Source organism: Elephas maximus, chromosome 4, assembly GCF_024166365.1.
Source record: "Elephas maximus indicus isolate mEleMax1 chromosome 4, mEleMax1 primary haplotype, whole genome shotgun sequence".
Taxonomy (NCBI): domain Eukaryota; kingdom Metazoa; phylum Chordata; class Mammalia; order Proboscidea; family Elephantidae; genus Elephas; species Elephas maximus.
In genome coordinates this window covers 186,343,613-186,361,322 of record NC_064822.1, presented here as the reverse complement: position 1 = coordinate 186,361,322, position 17,710 = coordinate 186,343,613, and the positions used below count along the sequence as shown (strand labels likewise).

The 17,710-nt window shown below is 57.3% G+C and overlaps 2 protein-coding genes across 9 annotated transcripts in view; both read left to right on the top strand.

The window, feature by feature from the left end:
* Positions 1-8,080, top strand: part of TCF20 (transcription factor 20) — a 182,443-nt gene extending 174,363 nt beyond the window's left edge. For 4 of the 6 annotated variants that reach the window (XM_049884508.1, XM_049884509.1, XM_049884510.1 and 1 more), the window contains exons 4-6: positions 3,033-3,082; positions 4,035-4,162; positions 7,857-8,080. In XM_049884508.1, coding sequence (XP_049740465.1) covers positions 3,033-3,082; positions 4,035-4,118 — 134 coding nt within the window. In that variant the 3' untranslated portion in view covers positions 4,119-4,162; positions 7,857-8,080. Of the gene's footprint in view, positions 1-3,032; positions 3,723-4,034; positions 4,163-7,856 lie in introns of those variants that run through there. The other 2 variants (XM_049884512.1, XM_049884511.1) reach the window with 2 other exon arrangements.
* Positions 8,081-13,032: 4,952 nt separating this feature from the next.
* On the top strand, positions 13,033-17,439 carry LOC126076099 (cytochrome P450 2D17). 3 transcript variants are annotated; one of them, XM_049884524.1, is made up of 9 exons: positions 13,033-13,221; positions 13,918-14,089; positions 14,350-14,502; positions 14,578-14,738; positions 14,992-15,168; positions 15,340-15,479; positions 15,636-15,882; positions 16,288-16,429; positions 16,529-17,439. In XM_049884524.1, the coding sequence occupies exons 1-9, from the start codon at positions 13,033-13,035 to the stop codon at positions 16,705-16,707; spliced, it is 1,560 nt and encodes a 519-aa protein (XP_049740481.1). In that variant the 3' UTR covers positions 16,708-17,439. The 3 variants fall into 3 exon arrangements, with proteins under 3 accessions (XP_049740481.1, XP_049740482.1, XP_049740483.1); XM_049884525.1 differs by having other exon boundaries at positions 15,340-15,481; positions 15,695-15,882; XM_049884526.1 differs by lacking the exon at positions 14,350-14,502 and having other exon boundaries at positions 15,340-15,481; positions 15,695-15,882.
* The last annotated feature ends 271 nt before the right edge of the window (positions 17,440-17,710 follow it).

The window sequence follows — 17,710 nt, the reverse complement described above, 5'->3', positions numbered from 1 at the left end:
CTTTCAAATTATGTAAAAAACAAGTTCCTGGTTGAAGAGCGCCTGTCTCTGGCGCCTGGGTTCTGTGTGAAGTAAGGAACAGTTTAACATTTTCCTCCCTGCCTCGCTGTCAACCGCCCAGGCCTTTAAAGAGCTATTGATGTCTCAGGGAAGACTTTTATGACCTGGGACATCTCCATGGAAACCGAATCTTTGTTTCATAGCATCTTTGGCTCCTGCAGCTTCCCCACCTGACTGGTGCTGAGCCTGCGTTCTGACGTCACGCTAGCTTTTGGACTGCACGTTGCATTGGGTCACAGGTGCAGGACATGGCTCCAGTGGGGGAGTGCAGCGGTGGGAGCGTGGCACTGGTTCGAACAGGCGCCTTCAAGTACGTAAGGCTCTGAGCTGCAGCAGCTGGCACAGAGGGAAGCAAGAGGTCTGCTGGCTCATTAAGAATTCCACTGTGAATAAAGAACCTCGCTGGGAGGGGGCTTTTCTTTTACCCTCGTGAAGAAACACCGTGGGGAATGGGACCCTCTGCAGCCACCTCGGAGCGGGTTTTCAGGGCACTCTCTGCTGCAGACTTTGATCTTGCAGTGGTCTTCACAGCCCTGCATGCCAGAGGCCAGGACCCTGCAGCGGCCCTGCCCGGTTAATCTCCCCCGAGTCCCTGCCTGAAGCCAGAGCTACCTCTCCCACCACTGCCCCCTCAGCCAGGGACCCGCATCCCAACGCTGCATTTTGCCAACAGAAGTGGTAGGCTGGCTCGGGGGTAGATTGTGAATCGACTGGTGCCTGGCAGCTCCAGCAGAGATTAGACCTGTCTCTTCCCAGCTGGTCTCTGTCCCTCCTCGGCTGGGCTGGGGCGCTAGCGCTCCAGCTCTGTGGAGCTCGTCATAAGGCACTCAGCAAGGCCCGCCTGCCTTTAGGCCCACAGAGCAGCGAGTGAAGTGCTCTTCTGGGTATGAGTATTTGTCTGAAGCCATCTTGTTGACCAGGCCACCTCATGAGCCCTTCTGGCTTGTGTGAACATCCAGTGAGGCACTCACTTTGGCTTCATGGAGTGAAGGTGCTGGCTGGGCCCCCTGGATGGTGCAGCGGTGGCCAGCGGCTACAGAAAACAGCTTCAAGACTGTGCCGTTGGCTGGCTATCCAGACTGTGCCGTTGGCTGGCAAGGCAGCGGTCAGTCAGGTGCCCGTGCAGGGTCTCCAGAGGGGGTGTCAGCATACTCCTTATCCCTCTTCCCCTGTGGAGACTGGTCGAGGTGGCCAAGAAGAGCCTCCTTAACCCCTTCCAAGTCTTTCTGTGGTGCTGACCTGCAGGACCAGGAATCGCAGGTCCTGATGGCCTGTGGGTGTGTTGAGAGTGGATAAGGCCCACGCGTGTTCCTGCGTGGCAGTTGTTGTTGAAAGTGGACCTTGTCTCTGGCAGATGTGTAGGAGACCTCTGCTTCCAGAAGTCCCTGCCCTTAGTTCCAGGTGGGCCCTCAGCGTGTACTTAGGTTGTTTGATTCTTTTCTGCTTGTAACTGAGAGGGAGGGAACCCAGTTCCTAACTTAAGACGTGTCTTACTGATGGTCCCTCACGGCTGGTCACCATTCTCTGGTGATGAGGGGACCTGTGCCTTTGTGATGGGGTGCTGCCTGTGCTCGTTTCTGTAACCCCTGTGGCGTAGGGGGCTGAGCCCCCCCTGCACACTCCTGTTTCACTTTGGCCCAAACTAGAGGCTCTGTCAGCAGGCGGCGCTGCCAGCCCAGGTACGGAGAACGCGGCTCCCGCTGTTCAGAAACTCTTCTGGCAGACTGGAGCAGCAGGAGTCTTGGTCACACTCTGTACTTGTGGGTTTTAAATGAACACATTTCATTTGCTGCCATGCTATTGGCCTGCCAGGAGAGGGGCCCCAGGCTCGGAGATGACTTGCTAAGTCCTTGTGCCGGGACTCCCTGGGAGCCAAGAGACTATGCCCACTCCTGGATAATGGGGCCCTGGCAAGGGCTTGGGGCTGAGCCAAATGATCAAAGGTCCTTTTTGATTCATTTAGGCCACTGTTCCCTTGCTTAGGACCATTTCATTTGAAACCTGTCGCTAATCACACTGCTGACCTGGATCTCAGTTTAAACCTGAATATTGTCACAAAACTAAGGGAGAGCGCACGGCTCCGCTGCCGAGGTGCTGGAAGCACACTGGGGATGTGATCGATACTTATTAACATTCTGCCACCACGATTTACGCGGCGACCTGGCTGCCGGTCCCAGGAGACAAGGCACACAGTGAACTGTACCCTCCACGTCTCACCCTGCGCTGCAGGCCTCTCACCCCAAGGCAAGGGTCTGTCTGCCTCCTGTGCTGACCACTGTCTTCATCGTTAGAGCAAGTAATTTCTGCTTCAAGGCTGAATCTCAGCCTCATGGGGTTTTCACTTCTCTGAACATGTAGTGTGGATTATCAGGTTGGTGTTGGCGCTTCTCCTGGGGACCTGGGCTGCAGGGCGAAGGTGGCACTGGCCTCTGCCCTAGCCTCCTCTCTGCCGGCCACTGGGCTCACTCGGCACAGAAGAGATGTCTGTGGGCCTGACAGGTTTTTAGGAGGAGGGTTTGGCTTGACCTAGAATTGCAGTTTTTAACAACATTAATGGGGGGTGGTTTCTGGTTATTAAAATATGTTGTCGTGGAAATATAGAAAATACAAAGAAAATTGAGATCGCCCGTAATAATACTACCCAAAGAGAACAACGGTTGTACTTTGGTAGACTTTCTTTCAGTCTTTTTTTGAAGCCTAGGAAACCCTTTAATAAAGCTAGGGCTGTACATAGACCCCTGTGTATCCTGCTTTTTGAAGCACTGTTGCCCCACAAGTGTTTCCCCACACCGTTAAGTATTAAAATGTTAATTTTTTTATGTGACTGTCAATATTCCATCTTGTCGAGGTACCGGAGTTTATTTGGGGTGTCTCTAATGTCCTGTTAAAAGTCACCACGTGGGGCCTGTCACCTCCACAGGGGACGCTCTGGCCCCCACAGGCTCCCTCTGACTGTCCCCTCTCTCTCGTAGATTGTTTGCTACATGAGGAGAACTTCTCGCTGAGGTGCCCCAAGCACAAGGTGAGTCAGAGGCCCGAGAGCAGGCCTGGGGTCGGGGCGGCTCACTGGTAAGACCTAAAGAGACCAAACACATTGGAGGACCAGCGTCTTGGGCTGCCGACCCGCTCCTGGCCCTGGGCAGGTGGAGAGGTTGGTGCTTATGGAGACCGATGTCATGGGCCAGCACCCCACGCGGTGTGAGTGGGCTGGGAAAAATGTGCGCGTGGCGGGCGTGGGGGGATTAGAAGATCAAACCCCATAAAACTGTTGGTGTCCATGTTGGTTTAACGGAACCCCGGTTCACGGTGGGCATGTAAGATTGGCTCTAGGGCTTGACACATATGCAAAGGCGTTTTCCCAGGCTGGAAGTAGCAGAGCTGACTCCAGGGCTTCGGGGAACTCACAGTCTCATCAAGGTTTTAACTGAGCAGAATCGACCCAGGGGCTCCCAGTTGAGGGCCTCACCCCTACTCCATGTGTTTAAGATGTGGTCTGTCTCCGTGCGGAGGCCGGGAGGGCATGGAGGAGGAGCAGTGTCTCCCAGTGCCCATGCTGCCTCCTCAGGCTTAGGGCACACTGACATCTGGTGGTCGTTGGCTCCTCAGTCTGTACAACCTCCAAGTAGAGCCAGAAAGTACTAGAAACAGGTCCTCCCGAGAGGCCGGCCCTCAAAATGTTCCTGAAAGATGCCTATCTGCGCTTTTCTTTTTAAATTTTTTCCAGAGGTAGATCGCAGGATTTTTATTTTTACTTAATTTACATGTTTTTATTTTTGAAACTTCCCTTGTTTAAATGGTCACATTTTGCCTCAGAAAATCCTGTCTGAAAATCTCCTGTTTGTCATTCAGTACTGACTCTCTTCTTTCTCTTTCGTTTTCCATGTGCTACTCCCCTCCTTGCCTCCACCCTCCCGGCTCCCTGTCTCTCTCTCTGTCCCTCCTGTCTTGTCTCCTCTCGGCTTGGCCGCCGGCAGCCTCCCCTCCCATGCCCTCTCCCGCCCTTGCAGAACAAGACCGCCAAAGGCAGCCTCAGCACAGAACAGTCGGAGCGGGGGTGAGGGGGGCAGTGTGCTCGTGGGAATGGAGAGTACAGCAAGCACAGGTGAGTCGGGAGGGCAGGCGCCCCGTCACCCCTGCTCGCCCCCAGCTGCACCTCCAGGCTTAACCAAATGTGAGCAAGGCTGGGTTCCAAACAGCAACTGGATAAAATGCTGCTCCGTTTCTTACTTAGCTCCCCAGAATGTCTGTGGGAAGGTGGTGGGAGCCTTACCTGTCTCCTTCCAGATCGTGGAGAAATGCCACTGCCTGTTGGGGTCAGGGTCACGGTCCCAGAAGTCAGCCCTTGGGGGCTGAGCTGCTGAGTGGACCTCCTGGAGGGTGGTCCTGAAGGCAGGACACGCCTGGCTACTGGGACGGACACTCTGTGGGGCTGCATCTCCCTCAGCTGCTCTTCCCCTGGCTCAGAAAGGGCTCTGAGAAGGTCTCAGCCTGTGCTCTGTTTTAGCCTTTTCACTTTACTCCATACCTATAAAGCTTATTTTGTCTTTTCCTTCTCCAAGTTTTGTTCTTTGAGATTTCTTTTCTCCTCAGGTAGTCTGAAGAGTTTCTTTTGTCAAAAGTACAAAGGAAGGAAATCCCCACAGAGATTGAGTAGACTTTAGCATCTGATTTCATCCTATTCTTAAAAGTCTGGCGAGTCTGAGTGCCCCCTGTGAGTATGGGAACCGTGGTCAGGGCTGCCTTGGCCCCTGTCCATGGAAGCAGGGTGTTAGCTAGGTCCCCACTGCGCCACACGTGACCTCCATCCCTCCCCTTGCTGAGTCACCAAGGGATGTGAAAAATGGCTTGTGGAGAAAAGGAAAACTGAAGCAGGTTGGGGCAGACTGGCAGCCTTAGCGGTATTCTTTTAAAGGTTCTTCGTGTTTGAAAGGAGGACTCCTGGCTTTGCTCCAGCCACCTGGGACCCTCACATGGGTGCAGCCCTGGCCCTCCAGGCAGCTGCGCTTCCCTGATGAGTCTTGGTGCAATGTGGGCCCCCACCCCATTACAGCTGGGGGGTACCCACCTTTCTCTGGATACCTAAAAGTATTTTGAGTCACAGTAACTTGAAGGGAAAATCTCACTGATCTCAGAATGAGACAGTTTTCCTCCTCCAGTAAAGTGAACCAGCCCTAGGACTCCTTATTTCTTTGGTAGATCTGTGCCGATGCCCCGCGCGGGGTCTGCCTGCCGCCCCGTCTGTTGACAGGCCCAGGCAGGCTCCCTGAGCACTTCTTAGGTCTGGGTCAGGTCTGCCTTTTGCTAGGTGTGGGTGAGAGGCTCACAGAGCACCACTCTCCTTCCCTCTTCCAGGGAACAGGGCTGGGGATGGAGGGAGCTGAGCGGAGTGGGAGAGGTGACCGTGCGCCCCCTCCCTCTGATCAGTCCTCAGGGAAAGGTAGCTGTCCGGGCAGCTTGTGAAGAACAGCCTCTGCTGGCCCTTCTCTGTGTTCCTGGCTTGCGCTGGGTCTCTGCGCCGGGCAGGCTCTGCAGCTCCCTGCTGGGTCCGCTGGGTTTATAAAGGTGCTCCTTATAGGGACCTGGACCGTGCCATGAAGATCCAGCTAGGGGAAGAGCCATTCCTCATTTGGTACTTTTCGTTGTTGCCCTGGAAATCCAACTTCTGTGTGCGAAAAAGGAAGAGTGTGGGCCTGGGCCTGGTGGGTGAGTCACCTCTGGAGAACTGTGTTCATCCTGTCCCTTCCCCTGGACAGCCCTGGACCCTAGAGTGGGACCATGAGCTTCCACTTCCCAAGGCCAGCATCACTGCTGCTGTGTTTGCAGGAGGAGAAACTGAGGCACGGGCTGAGGAAGGGGCCTGAGCCTGCTGCTCCAAGGGGCGTCAGTAGGGGAGCATCAAGTCCGCTGAAGTTGGACCCTTTGCCTCTCAGAGTCTGTGCCCAGTCTTGTCCCTCTAAGGTGTTGTCCTTGTGTGCCGTTCCCACGAGGCAGGACCCTCTCCCGGGCATGTCTCATTCTGAGTATCAGCAGATTGTGGTGAAGGCAGGCCTCCTCCCTCAGGCCCAGGGTGTGCCGGGTGGGCTGTGCAAAAGCCCCAGTGATGGGGAACGTTGAGAGAGACAGCCCCACGCTGGGGTAGAGCTGCCATCCTTGGGCACCTAGCATGGCAGTGAAGGGACAGTGAGGTACACAGACATCCCACTTTCTGGCACCTGGCTTTCCCTACAAAGGCAGCGCTGGGTGGCCTGAAGCCCTGTGTCTTCCACCCTTCATGTGACTGGTGCCATCTCCTCTTCCTAGCCACCTCTTCAGAGGGGCCTTCTCACATCACTGCAACCCTGAAGTGCTTGTTTACTCCTTTCGTGGTCTTCATCTCCACTAGACTGTAAGCTCCGTGAGGGCAGGGGCCTTGTCCTCTTTCACGTTGCGTCCTAGTGCAGAGTCTGGCACTAGCAGCACGGAGTATTCATTTAAGGAATTATTGCATCCCAGAATCGGTGTGCACTGTGCCCTGAATCAGTGCAGGTTCAGAATGAGGTCCCTCCATGCCCTCCCCTGCAGTGAGAATTCGGTTCTGGCTGCTCCAAGTCGACCCAGCCCAGGTGCAGGCCTGTAGAGGCGAAGCCAGAGAGGAACAGGAAAGGGGGTGAGTTTGTGCGAGGGTAGGGGGTGGGATCTGCTGGAAGGCTCTGGCCTAAGATCAGACCCTGTACACCAGCGGCTGAGCGTCTAGATGCTTTTTAAAGAGAATTGTGGAAAACTCAGCACAGAACTGGCAGCAAGCTCCCTCAGCCTGTGCCGGCTGCAGCTGGCAGAGCATCTGCCTACAGCTCGCTACCCCAGCCTGGCCACGTCCCTGTAAGTGGACAGGGCCACTGTGCAGCAAGACTCAGCCGTCCCTTTCCGCCATGTCCCTGCAGGTGGACAGGGCCACACAGCAGTCAGGCTCAGTGATGGCTCCAGGACAGTCCCTGGGGGCCCGTCAGAGGAGCGTGGACTGGATGGGAGCCCCAGTCCCAACTCTGTGAGCAGACATATGCCTGTGGCTACGTGTCTCCCCTCTCTGAGCTTCAGCGTCTCCAAGATGGGAGTGAGAGAAATCCTGCCCCTAGAGCCTCAGGCACAGTGTCTGGTGCGGAGCAGGTGCTCAGAGAATTTTTTTTTTTTCTTGTTTTCCCTACTGAACAGTCTTTAAAGGAACTCCTTGAGAAGTTTGGTCCCATGGACACCCAGTGGGCCTCGGCTCTTCAGGAGCCAGGGGGCCGGTTTCTCCAGCTCTGCACGAGTCTCCATCCTCATCAGAAACGGGCCGGGCCTGTTGTCCAGCTCAGGTCATGGGGAGTGGGTGCTGGCCACCTGACATGGTCGTGAGGTGGGCTGCAGGGGTCTCTTCCGCAGAATGGCAGGGTGCTCGTGGTGCACGGCAGACAGTGCCCTCAGGTGAGAGGGGGACCCGCTGGAAGGCTTTGGCCTAAGATCAGACCCAGCACACCGTGCGGCTATCGGGATGCTGAGCACAGCTGCAGGCCGAGAGGCTAGGGCCCGGAGCCAGGACCACCTGCCTTTGCAGGGGCAGGGATTCACTCCTAGTCTCGGTTCCTTTTACTTGCACCGGAAGGGGCACATGCCGCAGCCGAGCGTCCCCTGGGCCCCAGCTCAGCCAACAGTCATAGTTGCCTCCTGAACCACGGACCAGGCCCAGGCCACCTGGCAGGCAGGTTGGGCATATGCTCAGAGGTGTCAGCTGCCGTGCTGAGCGCCAGGCCTGTGCTGAGCACCTGTCTTCTCTCTTCCAGGTGAGACTGTGGAGATGAGACGTGGTGGACACTCGTGATGGAATGGAAACCGTCGTCCTGCGCAGCCGCCCCCCACCCCCGCCCTGACGTGCCTGCCCTGCCAGCACTTCCTCCTCAGTTCTTACATCACACCCAAACCAGGACACCACAGGAAAGAGACCCAAGAAGTTGGAATGGCTGTTTCCATGGACACAATCTCCATAGTGACAATGTGGGGGAGGGGGGAGGGGGGATGGTGGGAGAAGGGTGGGGGGAACTAAAAGGGAGGGATAAAAAATATATATATATAAATCTATTTTTAGTCTGGAAAGACTTTGTTTAAATGAAAGGTGCGCTATCCCTTTTGATTCTATTTTAAAATTATCCTAGTTAAAGAACTCCAAATTTGTTCCAATGACAATGAAATTAAAATGTGAAATTGAACTGAACAAACTCATCTGGCAAGGACGGGTGTGTGGCCTGGCCCGTGGCCGCTCACACCAGTCCAGAGAGCCCCACCCAGGACTGAAGGAGCAGGCCAGCCACATCAGACGCCCCGTGTCGCTCGTCTCAAACTGGGGAGGCTTGGGGGGGAGGGAAGTGGGGAAGGTCCGTGTTTTCAAGAGTGGGGGAATGATGTTTAAACACAAAAATAAATTTTTTCATTTCCAGAAACACTATTTATTTATTATTATTTTTTAAATTTTTATCTTTTTTGGGGGGTTAAATTGGCGGAGACCCCAAGGTCATGGCCAGGTCCTGGGTCACTGGCTGGCAAACCCCACGGGCCTCACCAAGTATGCACAGCCACTGTGGGACCACCAGGCAGGGTCAAGGGGTGACCGCCTTGGGGTGGCGTCCCTGGCACAGTCCAGGCAGCTGTGTCCTGCGCCACGGGGACGAGAGGAGGGCGAGGCCTCCGCTGCTGGACAGGAGACGTCAGTCGCAGGATTACTCTGTGGGGTCGGTGGGTCACGCTGGCCAGGATCACCCAGTTATCCTGTTTCGTTTTTTATTTCATTTTTATAGAGGAAAAGAGGGCCTGTCAGCCCTGTGCTACACGATTCTTTATGTTGTTTTTTGTTTTGTAAATTGTATAATTTTTAAATATCTGAGTTTTAAAAAAAGAAAAAACAAAAAAAAAATCTTGTTAAGGCCTTAAGAAGGGGTTAGTGCATCTTTCAGGGGTCACTCTGCCATGGGGATAAAATAGCTGTTTCACAAACAGTTTTATTTAAAAAAACAAAAACAAAAAAATCAAAAAAATAAACTTCATTTTAACCTTGTTTCCTTTTTTGGTTTACTATAAAATGAATGCGTCTCTTCCTCGCCTCCAACCCCTAGAAGGTGGCTGTGGGCTCGGCTTCAGGGGAGGCTGCCCCCTGACCTTGGCTAGCAGCCCCCAGCCTCGCGCAGGGAGGGCAGTCTCGCAGCCGAGCCCAGGACGGAACCCCGAGCCTGGAAGAGAACGCCAGCTGCTCCTCCCTGGGCGGTGCGAGTCCACCCATGTCAGGGACAGTCAGATCTGCTTCAGGTGATAGAAGAACATATTTCTAATCAACATTAATTTTATAGGTTATAAAAATAAATAAATAATGCAACGTTAATGGGCTGTCTTAGAGAACAGAAACCCGGGAAGGAAGGTCGCGAAGTAGAAATAAGCAATTACAAATGGGTTCTGTGTGCTCATCAGTTTACGCTGCACAGATGGCAGCCTAGTTTCGTTTTAATGGCTGCGTCAGGCCGAGTGGACCGCTGCTCGTTCTGCCCAGCCGGGGTGGGGTGCGGGTGCAGCGGGCCGGGGGAGCACGCCCGGGCAGTCGGACAGGACCTGCAGAGGAAAGCGGTTCGTGAGCAGCTCGGTTCCCCTTCTGGTCACGACTGGGCATTGATGCTGCCGAAATGGAACCTAGACTCCAGGTGTTAAGTGTAAAACCACAACACTTGAAGAATGGGTATTTGGAGGAAAATGTCTCCCTGATGGCAAATGCTCCTCATCTTGCGTTTTATTCTTCTGCTCCCTTTGGCGTGCTGACGCTTGAGCTGGACATCGCGGTCCTTCTGGGTCTTTGCTTGAACTGGCTTTGGAATGAACTTTGACCCAGAGCAGCGCTCCAGCCCAGCAATGAGCCTTCGCTCCTCACGCGCATCTGTGCGCAGCATGAGTGCCCAGGCACAGCACATTTTACACGGATGTGGGGTCTTGGAAACTGGTGGCATAGTGGTTAAGAGCTACGTCTGCTAACCAAAAGGTCGGCAGTTCGCGTGCACCAGGCGCTCTCTGGAAACTCTCTGGGGGGCAGTTCTACTCTGTTCTGTCGGGTCCCTGTGAGTTGGAACGGACTTGACAGCGATGGGTCTGGTTTGGTTTGGGTGGGAGTCTTTGTCCTGCCAGAGGGGCCGGGCACTCCTGAAGCCCCTGCAGCTCCGCCAGAGCAGAGGGCAGGCTGGGACAAAGTGATTTCCTCACAAAAGTTGCAGTGTTTTGTACACTGCAGTGACAGAACTTTAGACGGGCCAGCAGTGGCCAAGAGAGGGTGGTGGATGGGGAGGTGGAGCCTTGTCTCCCTGAGCTGTCTGCCTCAGGGCCATGGGGTGCCTGGAGTCAATGGCGCCTGGCACACAAGGGCCCCAAGTGGAAGCTGTGGTTGCAGTGACTGGGAAAGGTGATGACAGGCTCTCCCCATGGCCTGGAGGCCCCAGGCATCGGAGGACACTGCCCTTCATGCCCCTTAGGGTGGCTGTACTTTGGGAGAATGTGGCACACCAACAAGCGAAGGGTAAATATAGTTTATGGAGGACCACCATGTTTAAGGGGCTGTGACAGACCACACCATCCTACAGTCTCACTCACATCACCTCGATTCCCTGATAGCCTCCCGGGAAAAAGTGCTGCCAACTGGGACGTCAACGTTCAGCTGAGGCCAGGTGGGAGGACACAGGCCAGATCAAGAAGTCCCCAGGATGTCTAGGGTCTTTCTCTACTGGTCTGTTGAGAGGTCTCAAAATTGGAAGCCCAGGGCCCAGTTCCCCACAGTCCGGCTCTGAGCCAGACTTGGAAAGTCCCAGTCCCCAACGGCCCTGCACCCCCACCTGCCGTGGGTATTCTGTGGCACCTTGGCCGGTGTCACCAGCCAAAGTCCTCCATGAAGCCTTCCCAGAAAGCCCTGTTGCAGTCCCATGACCTTCAGAGCAGTCTCCCCCCCCACCCCTGCTGCTGCCTTTGCACATCACTCTCGACCTTTCCCCCTCAGTCACGCACACCTAGGAGAAGAACCTCCCACTTGTCTTACCCCCCAGGTCCCCTGGCACCCAGCCTGGCACCCAGCATGACTGGTAGGTCCAGCACTGGTGAAACAATCCAAGCTCTGGCCAAGGCGAGACACAAGGTAGGCTGGGTAAACTGAGGAAGACCCCAACAACCTCTGCCCACCGGTCTGGCGGAAGAGTGGGGTTATGGGAACTCACAAAAGCAGGGAACAGCTTCCACACTGCTGTCAGAGACATCAAAAGCCAATGCCACAAGGGCACACAGCTCCCAGGCTCCCATCTCTGAGTCTGACAGGACTTGGGCTGTTCAAAGGGCACCTGGGGAAGAACCTGATCCTCACTGTGAGCAGTGAGAGGGAATGCTGGAGGACACCAGCTGGGGATCCTCAGCCAAGGGAGAGCCCCTTCAAGACCCTGGGACACCTCAGGGTTTCCAGAATGAGAACTTGCCTCATACACCTGAAGCTGAGCAAGGGGGCCTGAAGTGGAGCAGTTCCACCCAGACCAGTACCTCCCAGACTCTCCCCACCCTCTTGCCCGGGAAATGCTGCTTCCCCACTGCCATCCTATTTTCGTGCATCTTGGTCTTGGGGTTTCAATCAACTTAATTGACTTAACTCAGCCCGAATCCCACCCCTTTCACCGTTGAAGAAGGAGCAGGGCTGAGGCCTGTGGGCAGCAGCCCTGCCCTGGCTGATGGGGTCACTCCCTGCTTGGAGGCAGGAAGGACGGCCTGGCAGCCATGGTACTAGCCTGGAGGCCACATTCACTGGAATAGTCTGGGACCCAGGTTAGCACCTTTCCTCAGAGGCTGGGGCCTTCAGTAGGGGTTGACAGGCAGGTTTGGGAGGGGTGAAGCTGGAGGCGGGGGGGAGGGCAGGCACAGCAGGATGGGATGAGATCCACAAGTGGGAGGCCCAAGAGTCCATTCATCGCTTTGTGGTTTCAGGGGGCCTATGAGGGCTTTAGAAAGCCACATCGTCCTGCTGGATTTCCATCCCCTTCCAAAAAGAATTTGAGCAGCTGATAGTCCAGGACAAATGATCAGGAGGAGGGGTAAGCAGACTCACTCCTCTGAGGGCAGAGTCCTTTCTATACTAAGCCTCCTAGTGGCCTGAGCTTCCTGGTGGCTCAGTCAAAAAGGGAAAGTGCCCATCTCACTTGAGGCTGTGTATGCATGTGTGTGAGTGGTATGAGTGTGTGTATGTCAGTGTGAACATGAGTGTTGTGTTAATGTGCATCTGTGTGGGGGCGGTTTCTGGGATGTGTGAATGTATGTGAGTGGTTTGTGTCTGTGATTGTGTGTGAGTCTTTGTGTGTCAGCTCTGCATAGTGTGAGGAGGTCAGGGCAACTGAAGACCTCATCTCCCCTCCCCCCATGTGGCCCCAGCCAAGTGACAGCAACGAATCTAGAGAGTGAAGGCCACTCTAGGATGTGGCAGCTAAGGGGTGGGAGGATGAGGGCCTGTCCTGGGGACCAGATTGTACCACATTAGGGCGTGAGGAGGGAGACCCGTGGGACAGGAAGGTCAAGTCATGCTGGTAGCTCCTTCACCAGGCCAGATGCCTGCAGATCCTTCAGAACTAGAAAGTTTAGGGTGTGGGGGTGAGGGGACTTCTCTTCTTAGGTCTCTTCCAACCCCCCACCCTGGAGAGGGCAGGAGAAGCTAGGCCTGCTGGGGCCATCCTGAGGCTGATCCTTCCCAGCCCTGGGCAGAGCAAACATTGATTCACAGCACATTGGCTAAGGGTGGAGGGCAAAGTACAGTCCTTGTCCCTTACATAAATGGGTGTGGTGGGTGCCAGATCTGGTCCTTGGAACCTGGTTTGGTCTGAGAGTGTCAGGTGCACACGGGGTTGCCCCAGGTGGACCTCTGTGAGCTTCCACGCAGCACATCAGAGGAGCCTGGCAGGCAGTGAGGCAACCATGGGGCTACTGATTGGGGAAGGCCTGGTGCTTCTGGCAGTGGCCGTGGCCGCCTTCCTGCTCATGGTGGACTTGATGCACCGGCGTGCATGCTGGGCTGCAAACTACCCTCCAGGCCCTATGCCAATGCCTGGGCTGGGCAACCTGCTGCAGCTGGACTTCCAGGACATGCCATACAGCTTAGGCCAGGTGAAGCAGGTGGGGTAGGGCACTAGAAGCCCTGGACATCCTCTGAGCACAGGACAGTGGGTGGCGGGTGAAGCCACAGGCTGGACAAGGAGCTGGCCCAGAAGACAAGGCAGGTTAGGGAGGCTTCCTGGGGGAGGGGGCTAGTGCAGGCTAGAAGGACTGTTTGGATTTTCAAAGTACAAAAATCTGGAGGGGTGGAGAGGACTGAAGGTCAGGAGGTGGTGTGGGACTCGGCAGCAGGTTTGCAATCCAGTGGACGACACGGAAATTAGGCAAGACCCAAGTCTCCTGATGACCTCAGGGAAAAGGCCTTGTGAATGGGGGTGGGGACTGAGCAGTGAGCACCATTGCAATCAGGGTCTGGAGGGGAAAGGGGTGCAGTGACTCCCATCAAATCTTTTCCAGGGACTTGGGTCTCACGGATCACCTCTCTGAGCCTTGGTTTCTTCGCTCGTAAAATGACATGCTACCTAGGGCTTAGGGACCACTTGGGTGGCTTGCAAAATCATAGCTGGGCGGTGGGACCCAGCTGACGTTCTCGACCCAGAGGGGGTGTGACCCCCGAGGTCAGGAGGCCACATTTTGTTCTTGACCTGCTGCTAGTGGTCCAGGGGGTCCACCAAGGTTGCCTGTTGAGACTGGGTCCAGCAGCCGCGGAGTCCCGGCCTGACGGCCGCCCTGTCCCTCGACCTACAGCTGCGGCGCCGCTTTGGGGACGTGTTCAGCATCCAGCTGGCCTGGACACCCGTGGTTGTGCTCAACGGGCTGAAAGCCGTGCGTGAGGCCCTGGTGCTCCGCGGCGAGGACACGGCCGACCGCCCACCTGTACCCGTCTATGAGCACCTGGGCTTCGGGCCGCGGGCACAAGGCAAGTGACCGCGGGGGCCCGGGACCGCGTCAGGGCGGGGTCTGGGCTGGGGGCGACCCGGAGATCCAGCTATTGGGACACAAGCAGCTGGCATGGCGCTGCTGGGCGCCGGGATAAAAGCCAGGCAGCCCCGGGAGGGGCGGCGGGTGGGCGGGGCGTGTCCCGGCAGGGGGTGGGGCGTGGGGCGGGGCCTTCCCGGCGGTGTGGGCGGGACCTGTGCTTGCCGGCCCCGCCCACGAGCCCGTGGCCCCCTCCCCCAGGCTTGATCCTGGCGCGCTATGGGCACGCGTGGCGCGAGCAGCGACGCTTCTCCTTGTCCACACTGCGCAACTTCGGCCTGGGCAAGAAGTCGCTGGAGCAGTGGGTGACCGAGGAGGCCGCCTGCCTCTGCGCCGCCTTCGCTGCCCAGGCTGGTGAGAGCTGGGACTGAGGGGCACGGGGCGGGGACGGGGTCGAGAGGCGCCCTGTGACCCGCGCCCCCCGACCAGGACGCCCCTTCAGGCCCAACGCGCTGCTGAACAAAGCGGTGAGCAACGTGATCGCCTCCCTCGTCCATGGGCGCCGCTTCGACTATGACGACCCCACCTTGCTCAAACTCCTGGAGCTGGCGGACGCAGGACTGAAGCAGGATTCAACCTTCATGCGCGAGGTACGGTGCGGGGGCGAGGGGAGGACGGGCCGCTGGGGCCGGGGGGCGCAGGCAAGCCGAACTTCCTGGAGGAGGCCCCCTCGCTGAGCAACTGGACCTTCGCGGACGCACATTTGTATTAGGGGCTTTGGAGAAAGGGCATTCCAGGGATGGGGGGCTACAGAAAGAGCCAAGGTAGGCCCGGGGTCCCCCTGGAGGTGCCTGGGACGCACTGAGAACAGGAAAGACCTCGCGCCTTCTTGTGGCGGCACAGATGCTGAACGCGGTCCCGGTGCTGGTGAACATCCCAGGGCTGGCCGGCAAGGTCTTCTCGGCACAGAGGGCCTTCATGGTCCTAATGGATAAACTGGTCGACGAGCACCGGGAGACGCGGGACCCGGCCCAGCCGCCCCGCGACCTGACCGATGCCTTCCTGGATGAGGTGGAGAAGGTGAGAGGCGGCTTTCCTGACCGGCGTGGGTATGTAAACTGAGGCTCCATTCTGGCAGGGACAGGTGGGGACTGGGATCACCCTGTGACCGGGCAGGACTGAAAAGTACAGGACGGGGGCCAGCTGGGGCTTCCCCCTGCCCCCTGGCCTGACCCTCTCTGCTTGGCCCAGGCCAAGGAGAAACCGGAGAGCAGCTTCACTAATGAGAACCTGCGCTGGGTGGTGGCCGACCTGTTCAACGCTGGGATGGTGACCACCTCGACCACACTGGACTGGGCACTTCTGCTCATGCTCCTGCACCCAGACGTGCAGCGTGAGGAGCCTGGGCTGGTGGCCCAGGGGGAAACGGACAGCTCCCCCCAACCCTGAGCTTCACTGGGACACCAGGCTGGGCCCTGGCAGCTGTCACAGTGGCCTCCTCCACGTGGGCAGAGTCCCTACAGGGGGATTTCTCCTTAGGGGCACAGGAAGGGTGTTGTCCAGGCCCCTGGGTTCTGGCTTAGTGGGGGGACTCTTGTCTGCCCAGGCCGTGTCCAGCAGGAGATCGACGAGGTGATAGGGCGGCTTCGGCAACCTCAGATGGAGGACCAGGCCCGCATGCCCTTCACCACAGCAGTGGTCCATGAGGTGCAACGCTTTGGGGACATAGTGCCACTGGGCGTGCCTCACATGACGTCCCGTGACACTGAAGTGCAGGGATTCCTCATCCCCAAGGTAGGGCTGCAGCCACCCTCATGCCAGCTCAGTGCCACCTACCAGCTTGTAACCTGGTATGGCCTCTGCCAGGTGGAGCCTAGACAGGTGCCAGGCTGTTCATCCATCCATCCCCAGGGACCCAGCCCATCAGTGTGCCCAGCCTGGTGGGTGTGGGGCTTACAGCAGAGGCAGGGCTGGGCAAACTGAACATGCCACAGAGTGCTGGCAGAGTCAGGAGCATCAGGGACAGGTGGCAGTGATGGCACCCATGGGAGACACATCACCTGGCCGTGCCTTGGGGACAGGGAGGGTCCCAAGTAACTTCTTGGGCGGAGCGTTTCTTGAATGGGTCCAGCATGTGCCAGGCAGATGCCAGGCATCCCCTGGCCAGACCCCAACCCACATTGGGCATCTCCTGGGCAGGGCACAACGCTCATCTGCAACCTGTCATCGGTGCTGAAGGATGAGGCTGTCTGGGAGAAGCCCTTCCGTTTCCACCCCGAGCACTTCCTGGATGCCCAGGGCCGCTTCGTGAAGCAGGAGGCCTTCATGCCTTTCTCAGCAGGTGTCTGTGGGGCGCCCAGCCGCCTGCCCTTTCCCAGGGGTGTCTCTAATGGGGGACCCCAGTCCCCCAGGTTTGCTGAGCCCCCATGCCCACCCACAGGCCGTCGCTCATGCCTTGGGGAGCCCCTGGCACGCATGGAGCTCTTTCTCTTCTTCACCTGCCTCCTGCAGCGCTTCAGCTTCTCGGTGCCTGCCGGACAGCCCCGGCCCAGTGACCATGGTGTCTATGCCTTCCTGGTCACCCCATTCCCCTACCAGCTCTGTGCTGTGCCCCGCTAAAGGCACCAAGCCCTAACCAGGTCCCTAGCTTCACCTTGACCAACAATAAACGTCTGGGGGCTCCCACCTTGTGTCTGGGTCCCTCCTGTGCCCGGACCAGCCCCGGAATATGATGAGCCTTCAGTGGCCTGCGGGGGCCACTGCCTGTCGCCTGCCCCGGCCAATCTTCCAGACCATTTGAGAGATGGCATACTGAGGCTCAGAAGGCAGCAGCCTGCCAGCCCTACCCTTCTGTCCATTCAGCACCCAAAACTGTCTTCTTGGGTTGGTGACAAAGTCAATGCAGAGGCCCTGGCTCTGGGCTGTCAGGTGGGGCGAGGGGTAACATGGGGTGCTCAGAGGAGTTAGCCCAGGCCCAGGTGGGATGGAGAGGGGCTCACTCAGCCTGTATGTCCACAGATCAGGCCCGACTCCACCCAGGCTGCACCAGGGGCTGACGGCTCAGCTAGAACCATAGTGTCTCCTACCTCACTTCAGTGTTACCCCAAACGGTGGGGAAAACGGAGGGCCAGGCAGTGGGCTGCCAGGGTTAGGAGCCATGAATGGATCATGGGGTGCCATTGCTCTTTGGGGAAGGCCTGATGGCAGCTCAGGAGTGAGCCACCTCCCTGAGCCTATCAGCCTCCCCAAGGTTGGATGGGCCCCACCCAGCCCTACAACGACGCTCACATACAGGCCCTGCCTGTTAGCAGAGCTGGGCTGGAGGCGGAGGAGGATGCTCAGCTAGGCTCCAAGCCCAGGGCGCCACCCTCTGAGTGGCCAGCTCAGACAGGAGACAGGGCCATAGCAGGACTAGTGCCCCTGCAATGAGGGCCCGTGTGGACCCAGGGGGGCACAGGGTGAGGCAGCGGAGAACAGTAGGGTGGGCAGCAGATGGGAAGAGAGGCTGGCTCTAGTCCTGCCACTGGCCCTACACAGTGTGGCCCTGCCAGTCCCTCCCTGCCCTGGGCTTCTCCTTCCCCTTCTGCCAATGAGAGGGCTACGCCGATGGCCACTGAGTCCA

What these genes read in the sequence shown, in the direction of transcription:
- LOC126076099 (XM_049884524.1), top strand. Translation starts at nt 13,033, where the DNA reads ATGGGGCTACTGATTGGGGAAGGCCTGGTGCTTCTGGCAGTGGCCGTG. An exon ending in AGGGATTCCTCATCCCCAAG is followed by an intron (nt 15,883 to 16,287) that starts GTAGGGCTGCAG and finishes TCTCCTGGGCAG; the next exon opens with GGCACAACGCTCATCTGCAA. An exon ending in CTTCATGCCTTTCTCAGCAG is followed by an intron (nt 16,430 to 16,528) that starts GTGTCTGTGGGG and finishes GCCCACCCACAG; the next exon opens with GCCGTCGCTCATGCCTTGGG.